The following is a 24,592-nucleotide window of genomic DNA, read 5'->3' as shown; positions in this document are numbered from 1 at the left end:
AAAGGTCTCTGGTAGCGCAGTTTGTGGGCTCCGGCTACCCCAAGCCTACCTTTGTGGGACACGGCCAGGACTGCCCACTGGGCACTTCTTCTGCAGTTCTCCTGGCCAAACCCGGAGAGTTCCCAGGTATGCGCATTGGAGACACCCACAATTATCCAGCAGCCAAGCAGCTCAAACAATCAGATTTACACAGTAATATGCTTTAAAAGTGTGTTTATATCGAGTCTCTCCATTTTGAGTAATATCAAGCGAGTACTAGTGAGAGGGAAAGTTTGATCCCTTGGCCTTAAGGTCCACCAGTGCACATGGGGGGTTGTGGGGGACACATTTTCTTCCAAACATATGCATGGGCCAGCTAGTGCACCATAACCACTTAGGACCATTCATCATGCACCTTTTTGGTTTCACTTTTTTATACCCAAGTTTTTTTGTGCGTTTTAGCACGTTTGTTAAACCATAATTTCTTTTTCCGTATATATGATATACCAGCACAAATTATTTTTTCAGGGCAAGTAGGGCTTTCTTATGAAATCATATAAATACATGAAACATAATTATTAGTAATACGTAAAAACCTATACTAAAATGGAAAAAAAAAACACGCTTTTTATTTTTTACAATTTTGCCTAGAATTTCTTCTATACCGGAGACCCAATTTATTGATCAGAAACATCCCTTGATTTCATTAATACGTCACGTACACATATATTTCAGCGGACGTCGGTGGGTAGTCCTGGGGCATTTCAGGTAGCCAGAGCCTAAAAAAAGTTCCCAGGTGTGGTGATGACAGAGTGAGCTTCCAACTCCATGTCATGAGGCAGGCGGAAGCTCCTTCTGTAGTCACTTGTCACAGAGTGGCAGCTCTTACGAAGCCAAGGGTCAGAGTTAGTGTCGCCATCCCCCAGCCATCAACCTGCAGTTACAGGAAGAGAGATCCAGGCAGGAGATGGGATCTGTTCATGGCAGTCAACATGTATACAAGCGTGTGTGTATGTATTTATGTGGGTATATGACACTGGAGCTTTCCAGAAGCAGGAAGGATAGGTAGAAGGATTGAACTCGACACAGACTTTGGTCCTTACGTAGAACCCCTCTCTGCTGTATACAGATAGATATATTTGGTCCATTCAAAACTACCGAAAGATGGTGTTGGGATAAAGGATGCTCTCCCTTACTTGCTGCAGAACTCCAGTTCTGAGTTACTTAATCTATTTAAATCTCAACAACCCCACTTTCCTTTTCCCTTCTGTCCTGTCCAACCCACTCTGCCTAATTTAACACTATGGTTACTAAATGCACAATTAAAAACACTGTTCCTACTAGAATGTGGCACCTATCCCAGAAATGCTTTACCCCTCCCCCCATCATACCAGATTTTCCCAAAAAAAAGACCAAACCAAACATTTGTTAAATAGGGATACTTTTAAATCCGTACAAATACATAAAATGCAATAATTACTAGTGCCGATATGTAAAACACTGGTTTCTGGTTATGGGAGATACAAAACAAACTTGCTATTTCTACTTCCAGTGGCAGGTGTACAAGGTGCATTTGTGGCCCTGCCACCAGTTGGGTATAAAGAGACTTTTTGGTTTGATATCACTGGTGTTCCTACAGTTTTTAAGTATTCTTATTGCAGTTGTATTACTGATTTTCAGTATTTTTGGGAATTGCATGCTAAAGCTGTCAGCATGAAGCGGGTAATGCCGACACAGGAGAGTCTAGTCTGATCTCCCAGCTATTATGCCCAAATATATTATGTCGGCGTAAGAGTACATTTTACCCAATTCATATTTTGTTGTCATGTGATACACAAGCAATAACGATAGGTTGTGGCCATAAGAATTAAATAAAAAAAAAACAGCATCTTAAAAAGTTTGTTTTATTTGATTAAACGTTGAGGAAGGGACAAATTGTTTATTTCCTTACTGTGCTAGAGAATACAATTAATGTTCTGTCCAAGTGAAAACACCTTTATTTTCTTTTTTTACCCTCTTTTCCACTTCCCCTTAGATACAATATTCCCAGGAAAACGCCTATGCGTTATGCGTTATTTAGTTCTGAGTGCCTTCTTAAATTCTGCAGCGATTGCAATGGATTCTGTACATGCCTACCGTCGTGATAGGAGCAAAGTCACAATTCTTTACGGTTTGGTTAGAAAACAAGCCTGACCTGGCATATAAAACTATAAATTAAATGGCGAGTCTGTAGGGGTTGATTTACATCAGAAAAGGTTTATTAATTCCCGGGACATTTTGTTCATGTGGGATCAAACCCTTCAAAAGGAAACACACACTTGTGTGTGAATACGCCACTCACTGTACACATTATGAGAAATAAGACGTTAACATATATTTGATTTTATGTGATATTTAATTGAAAAAATGGCATTAGGAATAATTAGACCTGCATTCATTTATTTGTGCATGGATATCTGAAAGGGGAAATGCTGTATGACACAGGAAAAGGGTTGCCTGTTCATCAGTTCAAGTTGAGAGACAATATATTCAATCAAGGAATTTACTTATATTCCAGATGACCGAGGAAGAAAAGTGAAGGCTCGGGGATGCCGCTTCTGATCCCCAGTCTTAGGTCCCGCACATACACACAAACAAAAAATGCCCCGACTCTTCCTCATAAGTCCTACTGCACAGACCAGCTTCTGCTTTGCAAAGCTTCTTGTGCCACATGTGGAACAGTACGATGCCACCCACTTTTTTATGACACCTTCTCTCCATCAAACTCCCGCACCATGTGACCTATGAGAGTTGTGCACGTCAGTGCCGAGTGAATAGTGGAGAACCCAAACCTTGTCACTCAGAACCAGAAGTGCCTTATTGCACTGTTAAGACTTCTGAAATGTCCCAGATCTTCTGCGCCAGCAATAAAGTTAATTAAAAAAAAAAAAATTCAGAGTCTTACTATTTGTCTTTAACGACCCAGTGTGAATCCTGCCATAGAGAATCTCGAGAAGGAAGGAAAAAAATAAAATAAAGACAGGGAGTTATGAAAAGGAGGGGAAAAAAAACAAACTGGCTTCCAGTGAGAAGATGGAAAACGGAGTAGGCATCTCTTTTGAGCGGGAATTTGGCCCAGTTTCCTGGGGTGTAGTCTATTGTCCCCCACAGGGGTGGATTTCATCAGGGTCTGTCCAGGTCGTCATCACTGGAGGAAGAGTTTGCCGGCATCATTGGGTCATCAAGCAGAGAGAAGTGCTGCTGTGGGGGGTCATAGCCAGGTAAATCTTCATTAAAATTGGTTCCTTGCATCCGGTTTGCAGATGATGTGTGGAGTTGTTGGTAGCGGGAAAAACCTAACCCTCCAAGTCCAGCAGGGTGAAGCATTCCTGCTCCTGATGTTCCATACATGGTTTGTAAGGTGGGAGCATTGGGCTCTGGTTGAGGTTCTGAAGGAAAGGAATGGGAAGAGTCACCAGCCCCTTGTAGAGTAGGTGGTAAGATGATTTTTGACGGCGGCCGTTTCTTTCTCTTTTTGGCTGCTGTGTGGAGGTGTCGGGAGTCTAATGTGCCCTCTGCAAGGGAAGACTGAAGAAGAAAAAAAAAAGGTAAATGATTAAAGTTTTTCTATGCATAATTTACAGCTAAGACAGTTTAAAACATAGTAAACATTTTATTCACTAGCAAGGTAGCAATCTATTCACCAGTACCAAATCAGCTGTGTTACTTTGCCAAATCAAAGTGCAGGAATTATTTATGTTACTAATTAGAAACAAAAGAAAAAGCTAATAAAAAAATGCCATATATGACCAATAGTTTAATTGGAAACTAATGCCTTTGTAAAAATTAGGTTAGACACCCAACACTCTTCCACATACAGTACTGTGCAAAAGTTTTAGGCAGGTGTGAAAAAATGCTTTCAAAAAACAGACACGATAAGTTTATTTTTATCATTTAAAAATAAAACACAGTATTTTGCAAGTTGGTTGTCCCAAGCCTCCTGCCCACCCTCTCCCCCGGGGGCAGCTTGTCCCTGTGGCTTCGCCCTTTTGCGGAAGTGCACAGACAATGACCATCACGTGTGTGTAAATATAACATCCTAGTTATTTCGGGCACTTACCTTCTTCCCATTGTGATGATGTGGAGGTTGCATATTTCCCATACTAACAGCACCTGCTGACGACGATTTGGATTTCTTGCTTCGATGTTTCTTCCGTTTCCTTCGATCTTCCATATACTGCGGGAAAATAAGTTGGGCGACGGACATTTGATCAGAAACTTTTTATACTTGTGTGCTCGGATGGATATATATGTGCACGCACACCACTTAAATTACGTAAGGAAATAACCTTTTCCTAGAAGCTGCCCTGATGTATGTGTGAAGTATGCCTGAATCCTTAAACGTTATGTATTGTAATATTAATGTTTGAGAAGTAAAACAGTTAAAGTTTCCCTATTAAAGAGTTGAATTTCAGGACCTTCTAAGTTACTAATGTTTGCTGTTAATTAGCGCTGCAACAACGAATCGATAAATCGATTATGAAAATAGTCAACGAATTTTATCGATTTATAAAATGAGTTTTTTCAGAGCAAATGCTCTGAAAAACTCCCCTCCTTCTATAATCCGACCTCAAATATAGATCGGATTGTAACACTAGAATCCAGATCCCCCGTAGAGCTGCTGGAGACCCGGATCCTCTCTGCCACCCGGTGAGGGTCTGTGCAAAACGCGCAGAAATCATCCGCTTCTCCCCTCCACTTCCGCTGGGGCTTCTATTACGGAACCCAGCGTCACGTGACCTTCCGGTGCGGCTTCCATCATGGAAGCCCCAACGGAAGCGGAGGGGAGAAGCGGAGGGTGTCTGAGCGCATCGCACAGACTCCTACCGGCTGCCAGAGAGGATCCAGGTCCCCTGCAGCGGTGCAGGGGGATTTGGATTTTAGTGCGCGATGTGCGCAACCTCCGCTACTTCACCTCACTGCCACCTGCCCCACCAGGGGTTAATATATCAACATAAGAAAAACAAGATATGTAAGCACCACTGGGTAAGCTAAGCTTTATGCTCATTTGCCCAGTGTTCCTTCTGTTGATATATTAACCCCTGGTGGGGCAGGTAGAATTTTTTTCGGGATCCATTAATTATGTGCATTCTTTACTTTGTGTTTTTTATTTTTTTGATTGCTGTAATATTTGATTTATTGTTTATATTGTCCATATATTTATATATTTTTATATTGTATTGTGTATTTTTTTTGTCTATATTTATTAAAGCATATATTTTATAACTATTTTAGCGATGTCAGTTTTTCTTAAATCGAGGGGGCATAAGACATAGGGGGGCACAGTGGCATAAAGTGGCTATAAGGCATATCAGGGGGCACAGTGGCATATAAGGGTAAAAGGCATATCAGGGGGGCTATACGGCATATCAGTGGCATATAGGGGGCTATAAGGCATATCAGGGGCAGAGTGGCATATAGGAGGTATAAGGGGGCACAGTGGCATCTCTGACATATAGGAGGGTATAAGGCATATATGGGGGCACAGTAGCATATAGGGGGTATAAGGCATTTCTGGGGCAGAAAGGCAAGCTGGGGGTGAGATGTGCATAACTGGGAAAAAATAAATAGTTTACATGAATTAATATTTACCAGTAAAGCTTTTTTGGTATTTTTGGGGTTCTTGTTAAAATGTAGCTTTAATTATTATGTCAGTAAAATAAGAAAGCAAATTGTGAAATGCCATTGTGATAAAGAGATAAAAAAGTGTTAATGGCACATCTTAGTGTAAATTATAAGTTTTTATTTTAAATAAACGAAAAGTGTGCATATTGTTTTTTTTTTTACTCGATTAATCGAAAAAAAATTATCGGCCAACTAATCGATTATGAAAATAATAGTTAGTTGCAGCCCTACTGTTAATACTTGTTCTAGTAAAGCGCCACTCTAAAATTCTGTATTTTTGAACAAACAGAAGCTGCATGCAAAATGCCATGTCTGTTTGCCCATTGCACAGCAGAATTTAATGGTGCTATATAAATGAAAACATTTCTATAGATACTTTGCACCAAATCCTAAAACAGCAACTCTATTGCTGAATCTCTGTCCTTTTTGATATGTTACCGTAAGAAAGCGAGCATCCACCACAAAATCTGGATGCCTTTGCAACCATTCATGTAGCTGATTGCGTCTAGGTGCTTCGTCTCCTAGCAGCACGGTGCCATCTCTCTGATTCACCACTGGAATCCTGGCGTCCATGTCAAGCTCAACCTGGGAAGAAAAAAATATTGATTTAAAGAAAGGTAAAAGATCTACATCAAGTGCTGACCCAATGAAGTGGTGTTTCTTTTAGGCAAGCTCCTCATTTGTGAGCCACTGATTTAAAAAAAAAAAAAAAAAAAAAAAATAAAAAAAAAAAGTTTGCCATTCTTTACTTGGGATATAAAATGAAGATACGGAGAACATCGTCTGTTTGAAACGCATAGAGTGCAGCTGGCTACCAAAGACTGGCAAGAGGGCTGGGAGGGGATGAACTCCTGAGCTGCTGTATTCTTTCTACCACAAAAAAATATATTAAATGCTTAAGGGATCAGAAATGTGCAGAGCCAATTGCCACCAATCAGCCGATGCCAGGCTGTCAGACAAATAAGCATATCATTGAATGGGTTGTGAATATTAGTAGAATGCATAGGTCCAAATATGAAGCCATGTAAACACCAGGTACAACCAGAGAGCAAGAGTCTGCCTCCTGTGGTATAATAGCGGACCAGGGCAGTGGTGCAGAAAGACTAGTAAGGTTTATTGCACGTAACCGAATAAAAGGAAAATAAAGACAAGTTGTCTCAACAGAGAAGAAAATATTTAGCCGACATATGCTGTAATAATAATTTGCCGGCTATAAAATGAAATTGTGCTGTCATGGAAACCAGAGATCGGCCTAATTACCTGACTTGACTTCTTTTTGCTTTTTTTCTTGTGGACATGATGTGTGGACTCAAGAGCACCGTTTTCCTGAAGCCTGTGCTTCTGAAATTTAATCTTCAGCCCTTCTTCCTATAAGCAAGAAGGGGAAAAATATCAACACAAAGTAACAGAAGCAGAAGTAATGATGGGGTTACCAGATTTTAGGTACATATTTTGTATCCAGCCTCAGGCCTCCTGGGGTTTATGCATATACCCCTGTACTTACACTTTTGATTTGTATAGTAAACTCCTTGGGATCAGGAGAAGAGCGTATTTGTGTGAACTGGGCAGGACTTTGTTCCTCTGGGGTTGGGGACATGCTGTCAGGGCTGTCGCTGGGTGGGTCTGAAATTCTTCGTGGTGAACCCCATTTTCCGGTTAACACTGCATTGCAGACTTGTTCAATGCGACAAATCAGAACCCTATCCTGAAAGGCAAGAGTATTCACTTTAGCCACCCAGATATGTAATTATGCAGCATTCAATAAGATCATTCAGCCCCATGGCTGGCTTCAAATCAACACCATTAACACCAGCGTAAAAATACACTATAAAGCAAAGTGTTATACCTCCCAATCTACAATGGAAGCTTTAGGTTCTACATAGATTAGGTTACCTTTGGCCATTCTGTACTGTGTGGTGTCCCCAAAGCAGTCTGAGCGCCGTCCTCTGTGGTAAGGTCAGCAGGGGATGCAGTAAGAGACAGACGGCTCTCATCATCAAAAAGAGCCGAGTGAGGTACACCTGCTGAGAAAATTGCACACACTTACAGTACTGTACAAGGCAGCCACCATAGCAATGTATGCGGTTTTGGATTCTATGGCGATAAGATCACTTTTCAAGCCTTGCATCAGAATTGTTCATCTTACATAGAGGATCTATATAATGTAACAGGTGGCAGCACAGATGGAAGGGGGGAAAATGACAACAGTGGTGTGATTAATCCTTTTGAAATATTAATTTGGTTGCAGCTTTTGTTGCATTTCATTCATTGCTACAAATTAATCACTCGGGAACATAAAATGCTGGCATCTAGCCAGCACCAATAGAGTTTTGACTAAAACATAGGTACACAGCCATCGCTTCCTTTAGTAATTGAAGGACTGCTCATTTCCAGTCCACAAAGTTTCAGGCCCCGCCACCGCCACCAAAACAAACATTAAGGGGAGTTGGTCATTCTAAATTAAATGAATTAATTGATAGTATTAGCTGTTGGCTGCCGCAGGGAATAAAGGAGCAGCTGGTTGGATTGTGTCAGTCGATGAGGCAGATTAAAATAAAAACAAATATGTATTAAAAACCCAGTATATGTATAATATATATATATATATATATATATATATATATATATATATATATATATATATATATATATATATATATATATATATATATATATATATATATATATATATATACCGTATTGGCTCGAATATAGGCCGCACTTTTTTCCCCCACTTTAAGTTTTTAAAGTGGGGGTGCGGCCTATATTCGGGGTCTAGCGCCCGACGCCCGGGACATGCAGTCCCGGGCGCCGGGCAGGCAGCGGGGTTAAGATACAGATCCCCCGCAGCGGTGCAGGGGACCTGCATCCTACTCCCCGATACGCTCAGACAGCCTCCCCGGCCAGCACTTCCCACGGGGGGGGGGGTGCCGGCACGGGAGGTTATCTAAGCGTTTTACCTCTGCCCACCCCCGACTTACCGGAGCAGACTCCCGGGTGTCTTGCGGGGCCGGCGGGAGACATTTACGCAATACGCAAATGCAACTTCCGGTAACGGTACCGGAAGTTGCATACGCGTATTGCGTAGATGTCCCTCGCCGGCCCTGAAGACACCCGGGAGTCTGCTCCGGTAAGTCGAGGAGGGGGGGCAGGGGAGGACAGCGGCAGCGTATCGCGGGGAGGGAGGGCAGCGTATCGCGGGGAGGGAGGGCAGCGTATCGCGGGGAGGGAGGGCAGCGTATCGCGGGGAGGGAGGGCAGCGGATCTCGGGGAGGGAGGGCAGCGTATCGCGGGGAGGGAGGGCAGCGTATCGCGGGGAGGGAGGGCAGCGGATCTCGGGGAGGGAGGGCAGCGTATCGCGGGGAGGGAGGGCAGCGGCAGCGTATCGCGGGGAGGGAGGACAGCGGCAGCGTATCGCGGGGAGGGAGGACAGCGGCAGCGTATCGCGGGGAGGGAGGACAGCGGCAGCGTATCGCGGGGAGGGAGGACAGCGGCAGCGTATCGCGGGGAGGGAGGACAGCGGCAGCGTATCGCGGGGAGGGAGGACAGCGGCAGCATATCTCGGGGGGGAGGACAGCGGCAGCATATCTCGGGGGGGAGGACAGCGGCAGCATATCTCGGGGGGGAGGACAGCGGCAGCATATCTCGGGGGGGGGAGGACAGTGGCAGCATATCTCGGGGGGGAGGACAGTGGCAGCATATCTCGGGGGGGAGGACAGTGGCAGCGTATCTCGGGGGGGGGGACAGAGTGGCAGCATGTTTTTTTTGGTGCTTTTTTAAAGAAAAAAAACTTTTTCTTTAAAAAAGCACCAAACTTTTAGGGTGCGGCCTATATACGGGGGCGGCCTATATCCGAGCCAATACGGTATATATATATATATATATATATATATATATATATATATATGAAGAGACAAGTTATATTGAATCCATTTTCTCTGGATCTATGTGATTGCAGCTCCCAATGATGTAATATCACTCCTATTGTTAAGCTTCTGACAGCATTTTTAAGGTTGGGTTGAGATGGTAAAATTGCCTTCAGGACAAGAAATTGATCAGAGAATGTTGGCCCTGCCAAAGTTTCCTCTGATTGACAACATAAAGGATATAATTCAAGTTGTCTTAATAAATGAATTCAGCTATGCTAAAAGCGTGACAACAAAATGCCAGAATTTACTAAATTGCGATGTTGGAGGTTAAATACAAGATATCTACTTGGATGAGATTCATCCTACAATCCTATATATCCAGAGAGCCTCGCTGAGAGCTTTGGCAAACTAGAACCTTTTACATTATAAGTCTTTTTTGAAATAAGACAACTCAGGCAAAGAAGGATGAGAAATGACATTCCCAGATGCCACCAACATTCCAACAAAGGGACCAACTCTTCATTGCTCAGACACATCCAACTGGGAACACCAGGTCATACTCGTGTACTGTCAAGTGTGTAGATATTGAATTGGTTTGGGAGAAAAAAAAATAAAAATATGACCCACAAAAATGCTTTTGGTTTTAGTATATTGTAATCCTATAAATTGTATGCTAGGTTTACTTAGTACTGTGTAAACAAATTTAATGCAAAATAAGATTAGAAATGGTTTCTCTGACTCACCATTTAGCTTAGCTGCTCTGCTCATGTTGCTCTCATCGGAGGAGTCCTCCGAATGCGAAGAAACGGAAGATGAACAGGATGAGGGTCTACGTGGAGCAGGAGACGAGCTGACAGATGAGGGTACTGAGAGGAGGTGTGTGGGCTGGAGGTCTGTGGAAGTCAGTGAAGGAAGAGTGCTGGGGGTGGAAGGGCGGGAAAGCCCAGACATGCCTCTGGTCTGGAGATAGTTGAGCCGGCAGCGCAGGAAAGAGAAGGAAGGATCTGGCATAAGCGTAAGGTCTGTACGGCTCAACCCATAGCGAGCCGCTCCTTCAAGTAACTCCCTATCATGACGTCCGCACTCCCACCACTCCGGAAGCTCTGGGTTTGGTCGGCATAGAGACAAACGCGCAGGAAGGAGAGGGTGGCACAACACTTGCTCTCGCACCCTACGAAGCAGGTCCAGGCGAAACAAAGCACGAGCAGCACGTTCCTCTGAAATGGGCTCAATGAAGAGAGATGGGTCTGGTGGTTCTAAAGAAGAGGAATAAGATAAATGTAAATATGTAAAGCCAGAAGCTAAATATCTAGAAGCACCAAAACAATTTTACACATAAAACTTACCATCCCCAGCAGCTGGCGGCAGGCGGCACACTTGTCGGCACATAGCCACAAATCCATGGAAGTATTTGAGGAGTGAATCATCAGTCTTCTTGTCCAGCCGTGCCAGACTACGAAATCTCTGCCATTCATAGAGCTGTGTGTCAGGGTCATACTCCACACCAAAACTGGACAGCACACGAAAAAAGTCACATGCTTCACGCCGTGTCCACCTGACAGTTACAATAGAAAAACATTGAGAATAGTGCAGCACAGGATAAATTTTTTAACCCAAAACAGATTTCGCGAATTGTTTGTGCCTACCTTTGCTGCTTCTCTCTGCGTGCAATTTCTTTTAATTTGAAAGCTGCCTCACACCGTTTCCTGCGCTTGTCCCCTCTCTCGGCAGCCTCAATCTTGAGCTGCTCACGTTTGTAGCTGCGCTGGCAGGCAGTGACGAGGCGACGCAGGCGTGCTGTCAGAGCAGAGCCAGGGGGCCATAACATACCACTCGGCATTGGTGTTGCTTCAGTAGTGAAGAGAGTAGTAGAAAAGAGAGTTAGTCTAGTCTCTAGTACATGCATCCACATTTGTTAAGGTTAATCATGTTAGCGTGCAGGTATATGAGCAGCAACTTTCCCAGAGTCAGCAAAGGGGAGCATTGCACTTAGTTGGTGCATGGGGAAAGACACAAATGCATTTGGGGAATACTGAAAAAGGGACCACAAAGTTACCACATGCATTAATTACATATCATTTACTTCACTTTACATTCCAAGCCCTTTTTACAGTTTCCAGTACTTTTTTTATTTTTTAATCCGATTTCTCCTGATTTTATAGGGACAGCAAATCGTATAAAAACGTAGATAGTACGTATACACGCTTCCAAAGCAGTCTCTTTAATGGCTTGGTTTAGGATTGAACCCAGCAGTCTCCTTGCATACTCATGGCGTAATACACTTAGTCAACACATTACTAACAAGATGTCATACAGTATATTACGTAGCAATGAATATTTACAAAAAGCATAACACACAAAAGAATTTTCCTTAAACTCCAACCCACCCTTGATTTTTGACCTCCACTCACCTTCTTCCCCATCCACAACTGATATTTCCTCATCCATCATTAGGGAATCAACCTGGAAAACAAAAGTGTAAGAGAGTGTTAGAAACAAGACACTGGAATCCACCTCCGCAGGACGCAAGTATCAGGTGCAAATTTACTTCAGCTGTACCTCATCTTCCGGCTCTTTTTGTGCATGGAGTGGCCTGTATTCTGGATCCTCTATATCTCGATCAAACTCCCCTCTGTATTAGAGGAATAGAAAAAATCAGAGCATAGCCAACACTGACAAAACCCCCACATACATCAGAAGACTTCCCCCTAAATGTGCCCACGTTTTGCTAGCCTCAGAGTTCAAATGAGAACTTTGTTAAACTCATTTGCCCCCAGCACATTTCCCAGAGGGATCTGGCTGTTGCATCAGTATTAGCATGGCAACTCATCACTGGAAGCAACTGTGTGCAGAAACAAGCTACTCTCTACAGGACTATTGCACGTCCAAACTAACCCTTCAGGTAGCTCAGCAAAGTCCTGGGCGTGGTGTTCAGCTGCAATGGCTTGTGCATCTGGGCCCCCCACCTTTTCCAAAAAACACAAAGCAGGGTCTGCTCTCATAGTGTTATACTTTTCATAACCTAAAATGAAAAAGGACAATGTAACATGTATGATAATTGGCTGTAGCTATGAGAGCTTAAGAAGCACAATACAAATCCATAGTCTGTCTGACACAACCCACGTTTACAATGTTCTTAAGCTGGATGAACTCACCATGTTTGAATACCCCGATAAGCAGAGACTTGTCCGCCTCTCTATCCCACCAAAGTGATGGAACCTCTACCTGATCCACCTCTGGGAACCAGATGTCAATCTCCCTGTACAGAGAATATTAAATAGGCATTAAGCAATTTACCAAATCCGTTCCCTCAAACCATACAATTTCTTTTGTACAAAGTATCAAGAATAGGAAGTTTAGGTAGAAGGGTTGAACTTGATGGACTTAGGTCTTTTTTCAAACTTATGAACTATGTATCTAGATTCCTGTGCACTTCCCCATTTTCACCCACCCTGACAATTTCAACAAGATAGAAGAAATAAGTCAAATTCTTGGGTTCTATATAAAAATAAAAAAAAACACATACAAAGTGCGTGTAATAAAATGACAGGGCATGGCTCTTGTTAAAGATCTTACCTAGCATCCACACCTGCCAGGACCTTAGGAGCTTCATTTCCAATTACCTCCTGTCTGAGATAATACAACATACGAACCCGCAGCAACACCCTAAAAAGAGCCACGACAGATAAAAGATGAACTGGACTGGGAATATTACTTGTGTTATGAAGACTGCAAGCACAGTTTTATAATTCTTTCAGACATTCCCATTTTATGCTTTTTGCTTCTAAATTACTCGCATATTTTTAAGATTGTTATGACCAATTATGCCATGTCACACATTATGGAACACATGTGTCAAAATGACATATCACTCATCTATAGTTATTTACACCCAATTATATATCCTCACTTGTTGCACTGGTGTTTTAGGTGCTTCTTGTAGCCTTCATCCTGAAACAGGGTATCTGGGTTATACTTGCGGATCCAATCAGCCTTATGTATATCAAAGCTGCTTTGGGATTTCACCTTCTTACCCTTGCGCCCTCTGGGGACTGGGATTGATAAACCTGGGTAAGGGGCGAAATCAGCATGTAAATGATCAATATTGTACCTATACACGTTGATCAAGTCAAAGCTATGCATCCACCATGAACCATACTACTTATGTACATATATGACTGATTACCAGTGTGATTTTGGAGCTGCTTAGTTTTTCCGTTCTCTGCTGGAGTGATAAGGTCCCATATGAAACTTTTTATATTCTCATCTCCCCGGTAATGCAGCAGACAGTAAACAAGGATGGCTCGGCAAATCCTTTCCACATCTCGCTCAGTCATCCCGCGTTTGAAACGACCATGAGCGAGTATGTCCCGCCAGCGACCCCATCTGAATGAACAGTTAAAACACAGCAGAAGAAGAGTTTACTAAGCTTTCCACAAATAATAATAATAAACTAATTGCCAGAGATGCATAAAACTACTATATGGCTATTGCTACACACCACATGTGGAAGAAAATAAGGAGAAGTGGGGGCTCACCCATAAACCAGTAGGTGTTTTTCAACACGGAAGCAATCAGTGCGTCCATAACCATGCTTTCTCTCCTGACGCCGAGCCCTGGGTCGATCATCATCATCACTCTCCAAGTCTGAAAACTCGACCATGTCATCATCTTTGTTACTGAAGTGCCGAGTCTGCTTCCTGATTCGTGGCGTGTCTATTACCAGCGTGTTCTACAGAATAAAGAGAACGTGATGAGTGCTGGGCCTGAAAGAACACCGTGCCAACACCACCTCCCTTCTCTCATTACTACAGTCTGCGTTCCTCATTGCAGGATTTGAAGTTCTTTAACCCCTAAATGATAAAGCCCATACATGTACGGGCTCAAAATGCATAGTGTTCAATGGGTTTAGGGACCGCCCATTGTCCTTAAGTTATAAAATTTACTAAGAATTTGGAGGGTTACTAAAAAAACAAACACCCCAACTGTGTTCAGAAACACCTCTGTAGTACTGTAATGCCATACATGCATACTTTTTTGGGACTAAAAGACCACATTAGGGACATGCACATCTCAGTTTTTTTAATTTGGAATATTTGGGACATATTTGAAGCTGGCCTATTCGATTAATCAACATTAAACCATATATTTTTAAAAATATTAAAAAACTAGACACCCTGGGTATTCTTGAACAGTGGAATTTTAACCCTTTCCATGCACTAGTTCTACTACCAGCCTTTGTTGAATTTCAGTAAGCATTCAGCAACATCACCTAAGTACTCTGATACCATCCAAGCATAGGTCACTCTAGGCCCCTAGATTTTTTTTGCTTTGCACCATGGTCGAGGTATTGCAGCAACAAGTTTTTACTGGGTTACTATTAGTATTAGCAATAACACCCAATGTTACAAAACCTCAAAATTGCTCAAAAAAAAAGCAATGAACTGCCCAATATTTTGATCCATATCAGGATGGAAAATGCCAGCTTTTAACATAACAGCTGTAACCTTTTCATTTCTTAGAATAGAGTGGTCATAGGTTATCACTATTAACTACCTATCACTCACCTTGCTGCTGAGAAGATCCAGGTCTAAATCAGCTTTCTTAGCCCACTTTTGCCAGAAGTTGGGATCATCCAGTGATATATCAGTTCTGTTTTCAGAAGCCACAAAACTGGCCTGGTGTGAAATAAGGATCAACATTAAAGTAGGAAACACTCTTTCAAATCAATATGACGTATTGAAGATACATATTACAAAGGGATGAACACAGCTGGGTGAATGTAATTATAGGGCATAAATGACAAAAATCAAGAAAGTTCTGCAACAATGCACACCTCAGCTTGTGCAATGTACATGACATTCAGCAACAAAGCTACATAAGACAAGAAAAGATATATTAGGAATGAACAAGCCAGTATCAGACCTTTGAGAAGGTGGAGCCCTTTCCTTCAGATTCAATAGTGATAGTTGTTGTTCTTCTCAGCAGGATCTGATCAATGTCTTCTTCACAGAACTTGGAGCCTTCATCATCTTCATCCATGATAGCTGCATAGGCACCTTTTCGTAGGAGGTCTTCTATTTCTTTCTTTGTAAACTGCTGGATGGGCTGCTAAAGAAGAAAAAAAAAAAAAGAAAAAAAATGAATACCAAACTGTCTCAAATCACATTCCTAAACATTTTACTTACAAATGTATCGTCAACACTGTTGTCACATTTACAAAAAAAAAATGAAAAACATTTTTCTAGTAGTTTTTTCCCTAAGCCATCATCCTTGTCCACGTTGCTTACCCCACTCAAGTGATTTTCTCGACCACTCATAGACTGCAGAACAGCTTTGTCTAATCCCAGCTTCAGACTAGCCTTGTCAAACATTTCTCGCTCATAGGAATTACGGGTTATGAGACGGTAAATCTTTACTGCTTTGCTCTGCCCAATGCGATGACATCGTGCTTGTGCCTAAAAAAAAAAAAAAAAAAAAAAAAAAAAAAAAAATCTTAGAAGCTGAAAACGTTGAAAAAGAATCAGCAGAGGTACACAGCACACATGGAGAAAAAAGTAAATACCTGAAGATCATTCTGAGGGTTCCAGTCAGAATCAAATATAATACAAGTGTCAGCAGCTGTAAGGTTAATTCCAAGGCCCCCAGCTCGTGTACACAGCAGAAACACAAACCGGTCAGAGTCTGGACGACTAAAGCGGTCAATGGCTGCCTGGCGCATGTTGCCACGGACACGTCCATCTATTCGCTCATACAGGTATCTGGATAATTGGAAAAAAATAAGCAGTGCTCTATAACTGGTGATAACTGGTACGAGCAATGGCACGGATGCATGCTATTCTACTTTTGTGGCACTTACCTTCTCTGTATAAGATAGTCTTCCAATATGTCCAGGCATCTCACCATTTGAGAGAAGATGAGTACTTTGTGGCCACCAGACTTCAGTTTTGGTAAAAGCTTATCAATGAGCACTAGTTTTCCAGAGGAACGCACCATAGCTTGGAGGTGAAAGTCAAAAGGAATCACTGGGGTTGCCTCTCGGAACTCAGACAGGATCTTCTCTTCCGCGCCTGGGTAGTGGCAAGAAGGAAACAAATTATACTATGACTAAGATCTCATCAACAGGAATGTCACAAAGACTGAATTTAAAGAACTGTCACATTTGAACCATATCACCTACGATAGCATTGCTGATGTCACCATTTGTTTTCAATCACTTTTCATATTAGGATGTGTTTTAATTAAAAGTTTGAGACTGTTACATCCAGGAAGCCAATATATGTGGCAATTATTAGATGTCCCCTATACCTCATTTTCAAAAGGAAGCTTTCACCAAAGGGGATCAATACCTTGTCAAATTAGGAATCATCAAGCCAATTCTTGGCTAATGGATAACCAATTTAAAAGTAACGTATCGATTTATATCAGAAGAGTTAGCTATTTGCCACATATTAACAGGAAAAAATGAAAAGCATGAAAATATGCACATTTGTTTCATTCAGCCAATAGCAAAAATGATATAAAAATATATATAGGTGGGACTACATGGAGATATGATAAATATGAAAATCTGTTAAAGAAATACATGTTGAGAAATGCATTGTACCTGTGATGAGGTAGGGATGGTTGCAGCACTTCCTTAGTTCCATCATCGTGTTAAGCAGGTTAGGAGTGTTTGATTGACTGGCTCCCTTGGTCAAGAAGGAAAAGTTCTTCTCCAGGATAGCCCTGTAATATTTCTTCTGGATATTGGTTAACTCCACCTCTATGATGGTCTCCTGCTTCGGAGCCAAGTTCTTCTCCACATCCTCTTTAAGCCGTCGCAGCATCATTGGCTTTAATATGGCCTGTAACTTTTGTACCTGTTGGAAAGAACCACAGTAAGTTGTAACAATGATGTTAAAAAAGGTATGTACAGTGTCTACATTTTTTTATAGCATGTGGTCTTTAAGTACCTGCTCCTCTGTCTTAAGGTCGCCAAAGTCTTTAAGGAACTCTGCTTCAGAGGCAAACTGAGTAGGCTCAAGGAAATGTAACAAACTGAATAGCTCCTCTACAGTGTTCTGTAAAGGTGTCCCGGTCAACAGGACCTTGTGCTCCTGGAAGGATGGAAAAAAAAAATCCATAATAGACCCTACCACCGATTACAACATTTTACGTATCACATTTACTCAACACATAACAAGCATCATAAATTTAAGACTAAAATTCAAAAAGTAAAAGTCTACATATATTACATGCAATGCAAACTAATTTATGTATATAACATGGTATAAGTGTCCAAAATAAAGTTAAAACAGCACACTACTTTAAACTTTTTAAACCAATACTACTTATTAAAATTGTGGGAGATCCCCTTTAAGAACAGCATTTATTTATTCTGAGAATATTAATTCTTGGTCTTCTGCTTGATAACTCTCACAGTGGTGGACATGCTCACCAGGTCCATGTGCTTTAAACTGTCCAGCAATTTACAGTTCCTGTTCTTCAGTCTATGTGCTTCATCGATGATGACACAGCGCCACTCAATTTCACGTAACTCAGGGCAGTCTGACAGCACCATCTCAAAGGTAGTGATCAGAGCATCAAACTTGTAAGCTCCAGGAATTAGACGGCCCTGCTAGCAGATAGGAGACAAGGATGAAATAAAACAGATTGGCTCGGTGCTAGCTTGGGTAAATTTAATAGGCAACTAATTTAAAAATTTCAGATTTGTCTGATAAAGGGGACAGTTTAATATCCACGACAGCCCCAGTAGAGACAAAATTTACTTTAATATGCATTCTTTGCTCGTTACGTTTGCCTACTGGCAGTAAGTACATCATGTTCAAGGAGAGGCGTTCAGATTAACATATCTCCTGCACAGAAAATACCTGGGTGGTGGGGGAAGGGGTAGATGTATTTTGTAAACGCACCGTGTGTTTGCAAAGGGGGAGACCAGAGAAATTTAAAGGGATCCCTCAGCTATCGTATGCATGGCAATGCATATGATGGCTTAAGTGTGCCCCTTTAAGGTTTAAAGATAAATAGAAATGTATATGAAAAATATTGCACACAGCTTACCTTGGTGTCCTTACAGTACATTTCATATTGTTGGATCATTTGCCGACTGGCTAGGCTGCCATGGTACACAATGGTATTCATCTGCGTCCAGCTGGCAAACTCCCTCTCCCAGTTGGTGATGGTTGAGAGTGGCGCAATGACCAGGAAGGGACCCCTCAAGCCCACATTGTAGACCTCTTGTAGAAACGTGATGGACTGGATGGTCTTTCCCAAGCCCATTTCATCTGCAAGTATACAATTCTGCCTGCAGAGGCGAGAAACAAGATAAGGTACATAGCAGGATGACAGTTACTTACACAACCTAGGCCATGACACAACAGCAGGAGCTATAACATGCTATCTTACTAGGATGGATGCGTGTAGCCCCCTTGTTTGGGTTTCCAGGAGGTGCAACACTAGGTATCAAGTCCTGCCTTAGACAGCAATTATTGTAAGTAATTTCACAATGCTTATAAGCTCATCGCAAAATGCTCCTGGAACAAGTTGGAGCTTTCCAATCTACGTAACAGGATATTTTTCATCTCACTGCAACTCAACACTTATCTTTATCTTAGCAAATAGTACGGATAAAAGAAGAAATCTAGTGTATAAGGCACACTATGCAAAACTTTCAGGTGAATGCAGAGTATGTGTTTTGCATGATGTCGACCCACAGAATTGTAACAGAGGTTCACTGTTGTCTGTAAAACATAGGCGCCACAGTGACTCCAACGCTTCCTAGGAGTCAAGGACCAAAATAATTCAATTTAAGTATTTGGCCAAGAGTATGTGGACACCTGACCATCACACCTATATGAGATTGTTGGACACCCCATTCCAAAACCATGGGCATTAACACGGAACGCTCCTCCTTTGCAACTACAACAGCCTCCATTTTGGTAAGTGCCCCTTCAGACAAAAGAATTTGTGAAGTCAGGCACTGATGCTGGTTTAGTAGGCCTGGCTCCCAAACAGCTTCCAATTCATCCCAAAGGTGTTCAGTGTGGGTTAAGGTCAGGGCTCCTTTACAACAAACTTGTCTTGACTGACTGGTGGCATCCTATGACATGTTTAAAGTCACTGAGCTATTCGGTACGATCCACTCTACTGTCAAAGTTTGTATATAGATATGACATGCCTACATGCTTAATTTTATACTCCTTTTAGCAATGGGTCGGCTAAAACGCCAAAATAATAATTAGGAATTGTGTTCACATAATACTGTGTATTACGCCTTGTTTTCTTTAAGCTCTGTAACCAGACTTTGATCAGAAAATACACTATGACTGCCAGCTCTCACCTATTGTACCAGTTAAAGAGCAGCCAGTTGACACCCTCTAGCTGGTATTCTCGCAGTTGGTTCCCATTTTGATACTCTCGTGACAGCTCCAATTTCTTCCAGGACGTTGCTGCTGGACGGGGCTTGGGAAGGAACAAAAATGTGTAAAAGAAGGCTACCATTATCAATCTAGAGTCCATGGGGGGGGGGACAACAAAGGTGATAAAAAAAAGTAGCTTTAACAAAGTCAACAGCAACATTCTTGTTGAAAAAGTTAAGTACTTGGTGAAAACATATGTTACACATAAGTGCCATCGCAGAAGCAATGTACAAGAAACCATTATACGTGTTCAAATAAGGCAGACTTGCTCTTGGTTTATGTCCTCGGCAACACATGTTAAACCGCAGCCGCTCTTTGGTACGATATAGATGCAAGGGATGACATTTTCCCAAAACAGTAAGCTTGAGATCCTAGCAGAAGACGTTCAGACATAAGGTACCTGGACACTTTACTTAAGACATGCATTATTAATATTTTACCTAAGTATTTATGATTTTTTTAAATTATTTTTTAAAGTAACGAATAAGTGATTGAATAAGATTTCTGGCAAAGAGCAGCAGACAAAATCTGGCACTGACTGCACAAAATGTATAAAGTTTCATGGTAGCGGAAGAGGACCTTCTGGAGCTTACCCACCAAACAGAGAACATTTAAACCCCTTTCTCTCATTCACTTGACGCAAGGCCATTATTCGAGTAGCTGGTTGTAACCCCTAGTTAGTAACTCACCACACGTTTGAGGACGGGCTGTCTAGACTGAATTCTTCGAAATTCCTCCACTTTACTCTCATCTACGTCCTCCTTAAGCTCCCAAGTGCTGTCTTCATAGGGTAGAGAGCACCACTTCGCCAGGTAGTACACAACCGGCTTGGAGAAAGAATAACAGAAGAGGGAGGGACACACGAGACAGAAGCAAAATAAAATACATTTTAATAGCGGTCATGAAAATATACTACTCATTCAATTTTTCTTTTTTACAGTAAATAAAAGAGATAAATTATCCAGAAAATATTTTAGCATTTATTCGATAACTGAAGTCTACTGTGATTTGAAGATCCACACTCCAAACTATTCATATCTTTAAAGTTTTTCCCTTGAAAGGAATGAAACTACCAATACAGTTCAAAACTGTTAGTTTTCTGAACAAGAACAAAAGTATTTTGTATGGCTAACTCACCTCCCCATTATCTTTGTCAATGCTATGAGACTCATCCAAGATTCGATCAACTTCAACATAGTCAGGGTTAAAGGGCTCTTCATCTTCCGGCAAGAAATGTCGCATCTGAGCCATTTTGGTTTTGAACCGCTTTAGTTTCTGGTGGATGCGTTTGTCCTTTTCTAATTGTTCGATTGTGGCCCACTCACAGTGGAGGTACGAGCTAAGAGGATGCAACACATGAATGCTCTGTTCAGAAAATACACAGAAGCCTTGCTCATCTGAACACAATCCAGAAATACCTGTATACTTACTAGTTTTTATACTTCACAAAGAATTCTTCAGCATCAATATAAGCTCCAGATGAAAGCTAAAAAAAAAAATAATAAAAAAATTAAAAAAAAGGTAGTACAATTTCATGAATATAATAAAATAAAAAATCCTAGCTGGGAAAAGAAAAAAAAAAAAAGCCTGTACAAATTTACAGTTTGGAATACAAAACTGCATTTTCTCACCTCTTTTTTTACCACACGCATGGACAGAATCTTGTCCACAATTGCAGCATCTTCTTCGCTTGGATTCTCCTGTAGGCATAATGCATAAGCATGTCAATAAACCAAACAAAAGAAAAGTTAGACTATGAAAATTTCATAAAGTAAAATAATCCTTTTTCTTTTAGAGCTATAGTAGCAGTCTGACCTTGTGCTAAAATAATAAAATATTCTGTACACTTGCTTTACTCACCACGAAAAACTGCATGGAGGGCGCCATCTCAGCATCAGGAACTGGGATTGGCTCAGGAAACAAAACAGGCTCAGCTTTCATAGGTCCGGTAACATCTACTTCTTCTTCATCTTCATCATCAGTTATCTTAATGTCCAGGTCCTCTGTGTATTTCTTACGTTTTACTTGGCGGTTTGAGCGTCTTTTCTGAGAAGGGAAAAACATTTAAAGAGTTTATCAAGAGATTAAGGTCCACTTTGAGGAGCAATTATGAGCCCAACAAGTAACTTAGAGTGCCAATTATGGCCAAATGGGCTTTTAAAGATATATTATATATAACAAACAAAAAAACAACATTCAAGGCATTTGCAGGTTTAATACGACATGTGTCCCTACAGAGCAGAGCCTGCCTTGTAGCTGATACTGCCCATGGATCCTTTCCTAGCAACCTCTTAGGAAGCTTAGCTAAACTTCTGGGTTCGGACATGTCCACTCTGATGTCACTGGTGACATCAGCTTCAGACTGCCGTTACAGCAGGGACCCGAGAGGTCTTTAGTTTACTAACATCTGTGTGTGGAGAGAGAGGGAGACCCTCAGTCTTCCCCTCTAACCTTCACCGATGTGATCACAAAGTGTTCACGTTAGAGTATGATCTCTGAATGCATAGCAGCAAGTGCTGTGCTCCATGCCTAAACACCCCACACTTGGCCATGTCCCTAGTGACTTAATTGAGTGGTTACCTTTCAGCCAGGGAGCTGCAGGGTCATTAGAGACCCTGATCTGGTCCCTGTCTGTGAGCCCACATGAACTGATCACACAAAAAAAGGCATTTGTTATTCATGAAAAATAAATAAAAATAATGTAAATACAATACTGTTGTATGCCAGTGATGTCACAATGACATCAATGAGTTCACATATTTGAGAGATATCTATCCATATTACAATGAGTACAATGCAGAAGGAATTAAAAAATACACACATCCCACTGCCCTAGCACTACAAGTAAAAAGTATAATTCCTAACCCCTGGTCACTACCACCAAACCCTGTTGTCCCATCTATTACAGTCTTATCTCCACTATCCTCCATTACTAATATTTTCCTATACTATCAATGTCCTCTTTTATTGTTCCTTTACTACCCATATCTCTTTTACACCGTTCTCCCCGCTGTCACTGTTAATTCTATCTCCACCAACACACAATGCTTTGTACTTTCTACCTCCAAAACGCCACAACCATCCCTTTTGTCATTACTTCCTAATTTCTCGTCACTTCATTGCACTTTCCGTCGAAGTAAATTTTTTTCATATATACACCTTTTTTCACCTAGTATTTTCATTCTAGCTGTTGATTATAACTGACTGCTATGAGGCACATTTTGAGCCATGTGAGTCTACAGACCCAAACCCCAGCACCTGGGGGAGGGGGGGGTCATGCAAAATTTTTACAATTTATGTATTAGGAAGACAGAAGATGAATATATAATAGTTATATATTGTATGATTTTAATTAAATATTATGAAACATTAGGGAAAAAAATGTCATTATGACATCATATATGGCAACATGTTGTGCAATATACCTCAAGCCAACTACTAATGAAAAGATGAAACGTCTCCTGAAGAAAAGTATAGTTTTCTATATTATTCACTAAAATCGTTTAGCTTTTGTTTAAAAGTAAGGTATAGCAAAACGTCATAAAAAAACTAGAGAATAAAGAGCCTGGACCTCTGGCACTTAAGGGATAGTTTAGCATCCCTGAAAGGCTCACTATAGAAGAACACATACAGTGCTTTCTATACATGCGCAGTGTTTCCTTTCCACCGCCCGCAGTGTTCTCAGAGCCAGTGCTTGAGATGAATGGACGTAGGCATTTCACGTGCACAGTGTGAAAAACAGCAGAACCCCCCCTCATGCATTTGGCAAAGGAGAACTTTAAAAATGTATAAGACCACACCACTATTAGAGTGCATATGATGGCTAGAGTGTACCTTTAATAGTTTTGATTAGAGCGGGAAGTAGGACAATGTATCCATCTTCCCTATTTTGCTTTCTGCTGAGCTCTCACATTTTCTCCTCAATAGGAGAGTCTAGGTTTCCCAAAACAGTACCTGGACACTATCTTCATCCTCTGCAGGGGAAGCCTGAGATGGGACCCCCTCAGCATCAGAGTTATCAGAAGATGGGTTCCGCTTTCTCTTCTTTCCAACAATGGGGGTAATTGTACTACAAGAAAAAAAAAAGGCCAGAGATTTTCACATTTGATGTATGGTTGGATGACTACAACGTCCAAATAACTCCAAACACCCCCCCCCCCAAACACACACAGGATATTATCAATTGACACTCCATCAATAAACAAAGTTCTTACCTGGGTTTACCTTTGCTTCTGGGCCTGGAGCTCCCACTCCCTTTATTTTTCTTACTTTTGTCATTAATTAAGCTATCCCCAACTTCACCCTTCTTCTTCTTTCTTTTCTTTCTGCTCCCATCATCATCATCTGGGTTGACACGTGGCAGTTCATCCTCATTTAGGACACGTGGGATGTTCTGCTCCCCACGTGCTCTAGCCCTGGCAATGGCCTCGGCCACAATACGGTTTGCTTTCTCCTGTTTCTTCTGATGGTCTAATTTGCGAGGCTCACCCCCTGTAAGTAGCAATTTAGGGAACATCAAAAAGACTTATGTATTGAAGATGTTACCAAAATCAAATATAATGGTTTGTCAGAAACATTAAGAACGTATACAGCATGCGCTACAACTGATGTTGTAAAATGTGAATGATACAGTAAGTATGTGTCCATTGCAATAGATCC

At 41.5% G+C, this 24,592-nt stretch overlaps 1 protein-coding gene and 1 non-coding gene across 4 annotated transcripts in view; both read right to left on the bottom strand.

Moving 5' to 3' along the window:
* Positions 1-2,140: 2,140 nt before the first annotated feature.
* CHD8 (chromodomain helicase DNA binding protein 8) overlaps positions 2,141-24,592 on the bottom strand; it is a 29,680-nt gene continuing 7,228 nt past the window's right edge. The window contains exons 5-38 of one of the 3 annotated variants that reach the window (XM_053468484.1): positions 24,148-24,424; positions 23,888-24,002; positions 21,794-21,979; positions 21,565-21,633; positions 21,364-21,419; positions 21,071-21,272; positions 20,623-20,760; positions 19,855-19,976; positions 18,576-18,819; positions 17,953-18,132; positions 17,468-17,611; positions 17,119-17,374; positions 16,372-16,582; positions 16,078-16,273; positions 15,803-15,970; positions 15,438-15,623; positions 15,080-15,190; positions 14,051-14,244; positions 13,699-13,898; positions 13,423-13,579; positions 13,089-13,178; positions 12,668-12,771; positions 12,408-12,534; positions 12,072-12,144; positions 11,924-11,975; positions 11,159-11,360; positions 10,859-11,067; positions 10,256-10,768; positions 7,537-7,667; positions 7,148-7,348; positions 6,904-7,011; positions 6,082-6,228; positions 4,079-4,195; positions 2,141-3,546 (exon numbers count right to left, since the gene is read on the bottom strand). In XM_053468484.1, the coding sequence (XP_053324459.1) occupies positions 3,142-3,546; positions 4,079-4,195; positions 6,082-6,228; positions 6,904-7,011; positions 7,148-7,348; positions 7,537-7,667; positions 10,256-10,768; positions 10,859-11,067; positions 11,159-11,360; positions 11,924-11,975; positions 12,072-12,144; positions 12,408-12,534; positions 12,668-12,771; positions 13,089-13,178; positions 13,423-13,579; positions 13,699-13,898; positions 14,051-14,244; positions 15,080-15,190; positions 15,438-15,623; positions 15,803-15,970; positions 16,078-16,273; positions 16,372-16,582; positions 17,119-17,374; positions 17,468-17,611; positions 17,953-18,132; positions 18,576-18,819; positions 19,855-19,976; positions 20,623-20,760; positions 21,071-21,272; positions 21,364-21,419; positions 21,565-21,633; positions 21,794-21,979; positions 23,888-24,002; positions 24,148-24,424 (5,891 nt within the window). In that variant the 3' untranslated portion in view covers positions 2,141-3,141. The remainder of the gene's footprint in view (positions 3,547-4,078; positions 4,196-6,081; positions 6,229-6,903; positions 7,012-7,147; positions 7,349-7,536; positions 7,668-10,255; positions 10,769-10,858; positions 11,068-11,158; positions 11,361-11,923; positions 11,976-12,071; positions 12,145-12,407; positions 12,535-12,667; positions 12,772-13,088; positions 13,179-13,422; positions 13,580-13,698; positions 13,899-14,050; positions 14,245-15,079; positions 15,191-15,437; positions 15,624-15,802; positions 15,971-16,077; positions 16,274-16,371; positions 16,583-17,118; positions 17,375-17,467; positions 17,612-17,952; positions 18,133-18,575; positions 18,820-19,854; positions 19,977-20,622; positions 20,761-21,070; positions 21,273-21,363; positions 21,420-21,564; positions 21,634-21,793; positions 21,980-23,887; positions 24,003-24,147; positions 24,425-24,592) is intronic. The other 2 variants (XM_053468486.1, XM_053468485.1) reach the window with 2 other exon arrangements.
* On the bottom strand, positions 12,242-12,350 carry LOC128468447 (small nucleolar RNA U6-53/MBII-28). The gene has a single exon (XR_008345840.1). It is a non-coding gene; the product is annotated as a small nucleolar RNA U6-53/MBII-28 (small nucleolar RNA).

This window comes from Spea bombifrons, chromosome 1 (assembly GCF_027358695.1).
Source record: "Spea bombifrons isolate aSpeBom1 chromosome 1, aSpeBom1.2.pri, whole genome shotgun sequence".
Taxonomy (NCBI): Eukaryota; Metazoa; Chordata; class Amphibia; order Anura; family Pelobatidae; genus Spea; species Spea bombifrons.
Note: the sequence above shows the minus strand (reverse complement) of the source record. Positions and strands in the feature narration are given on the sequence as shown.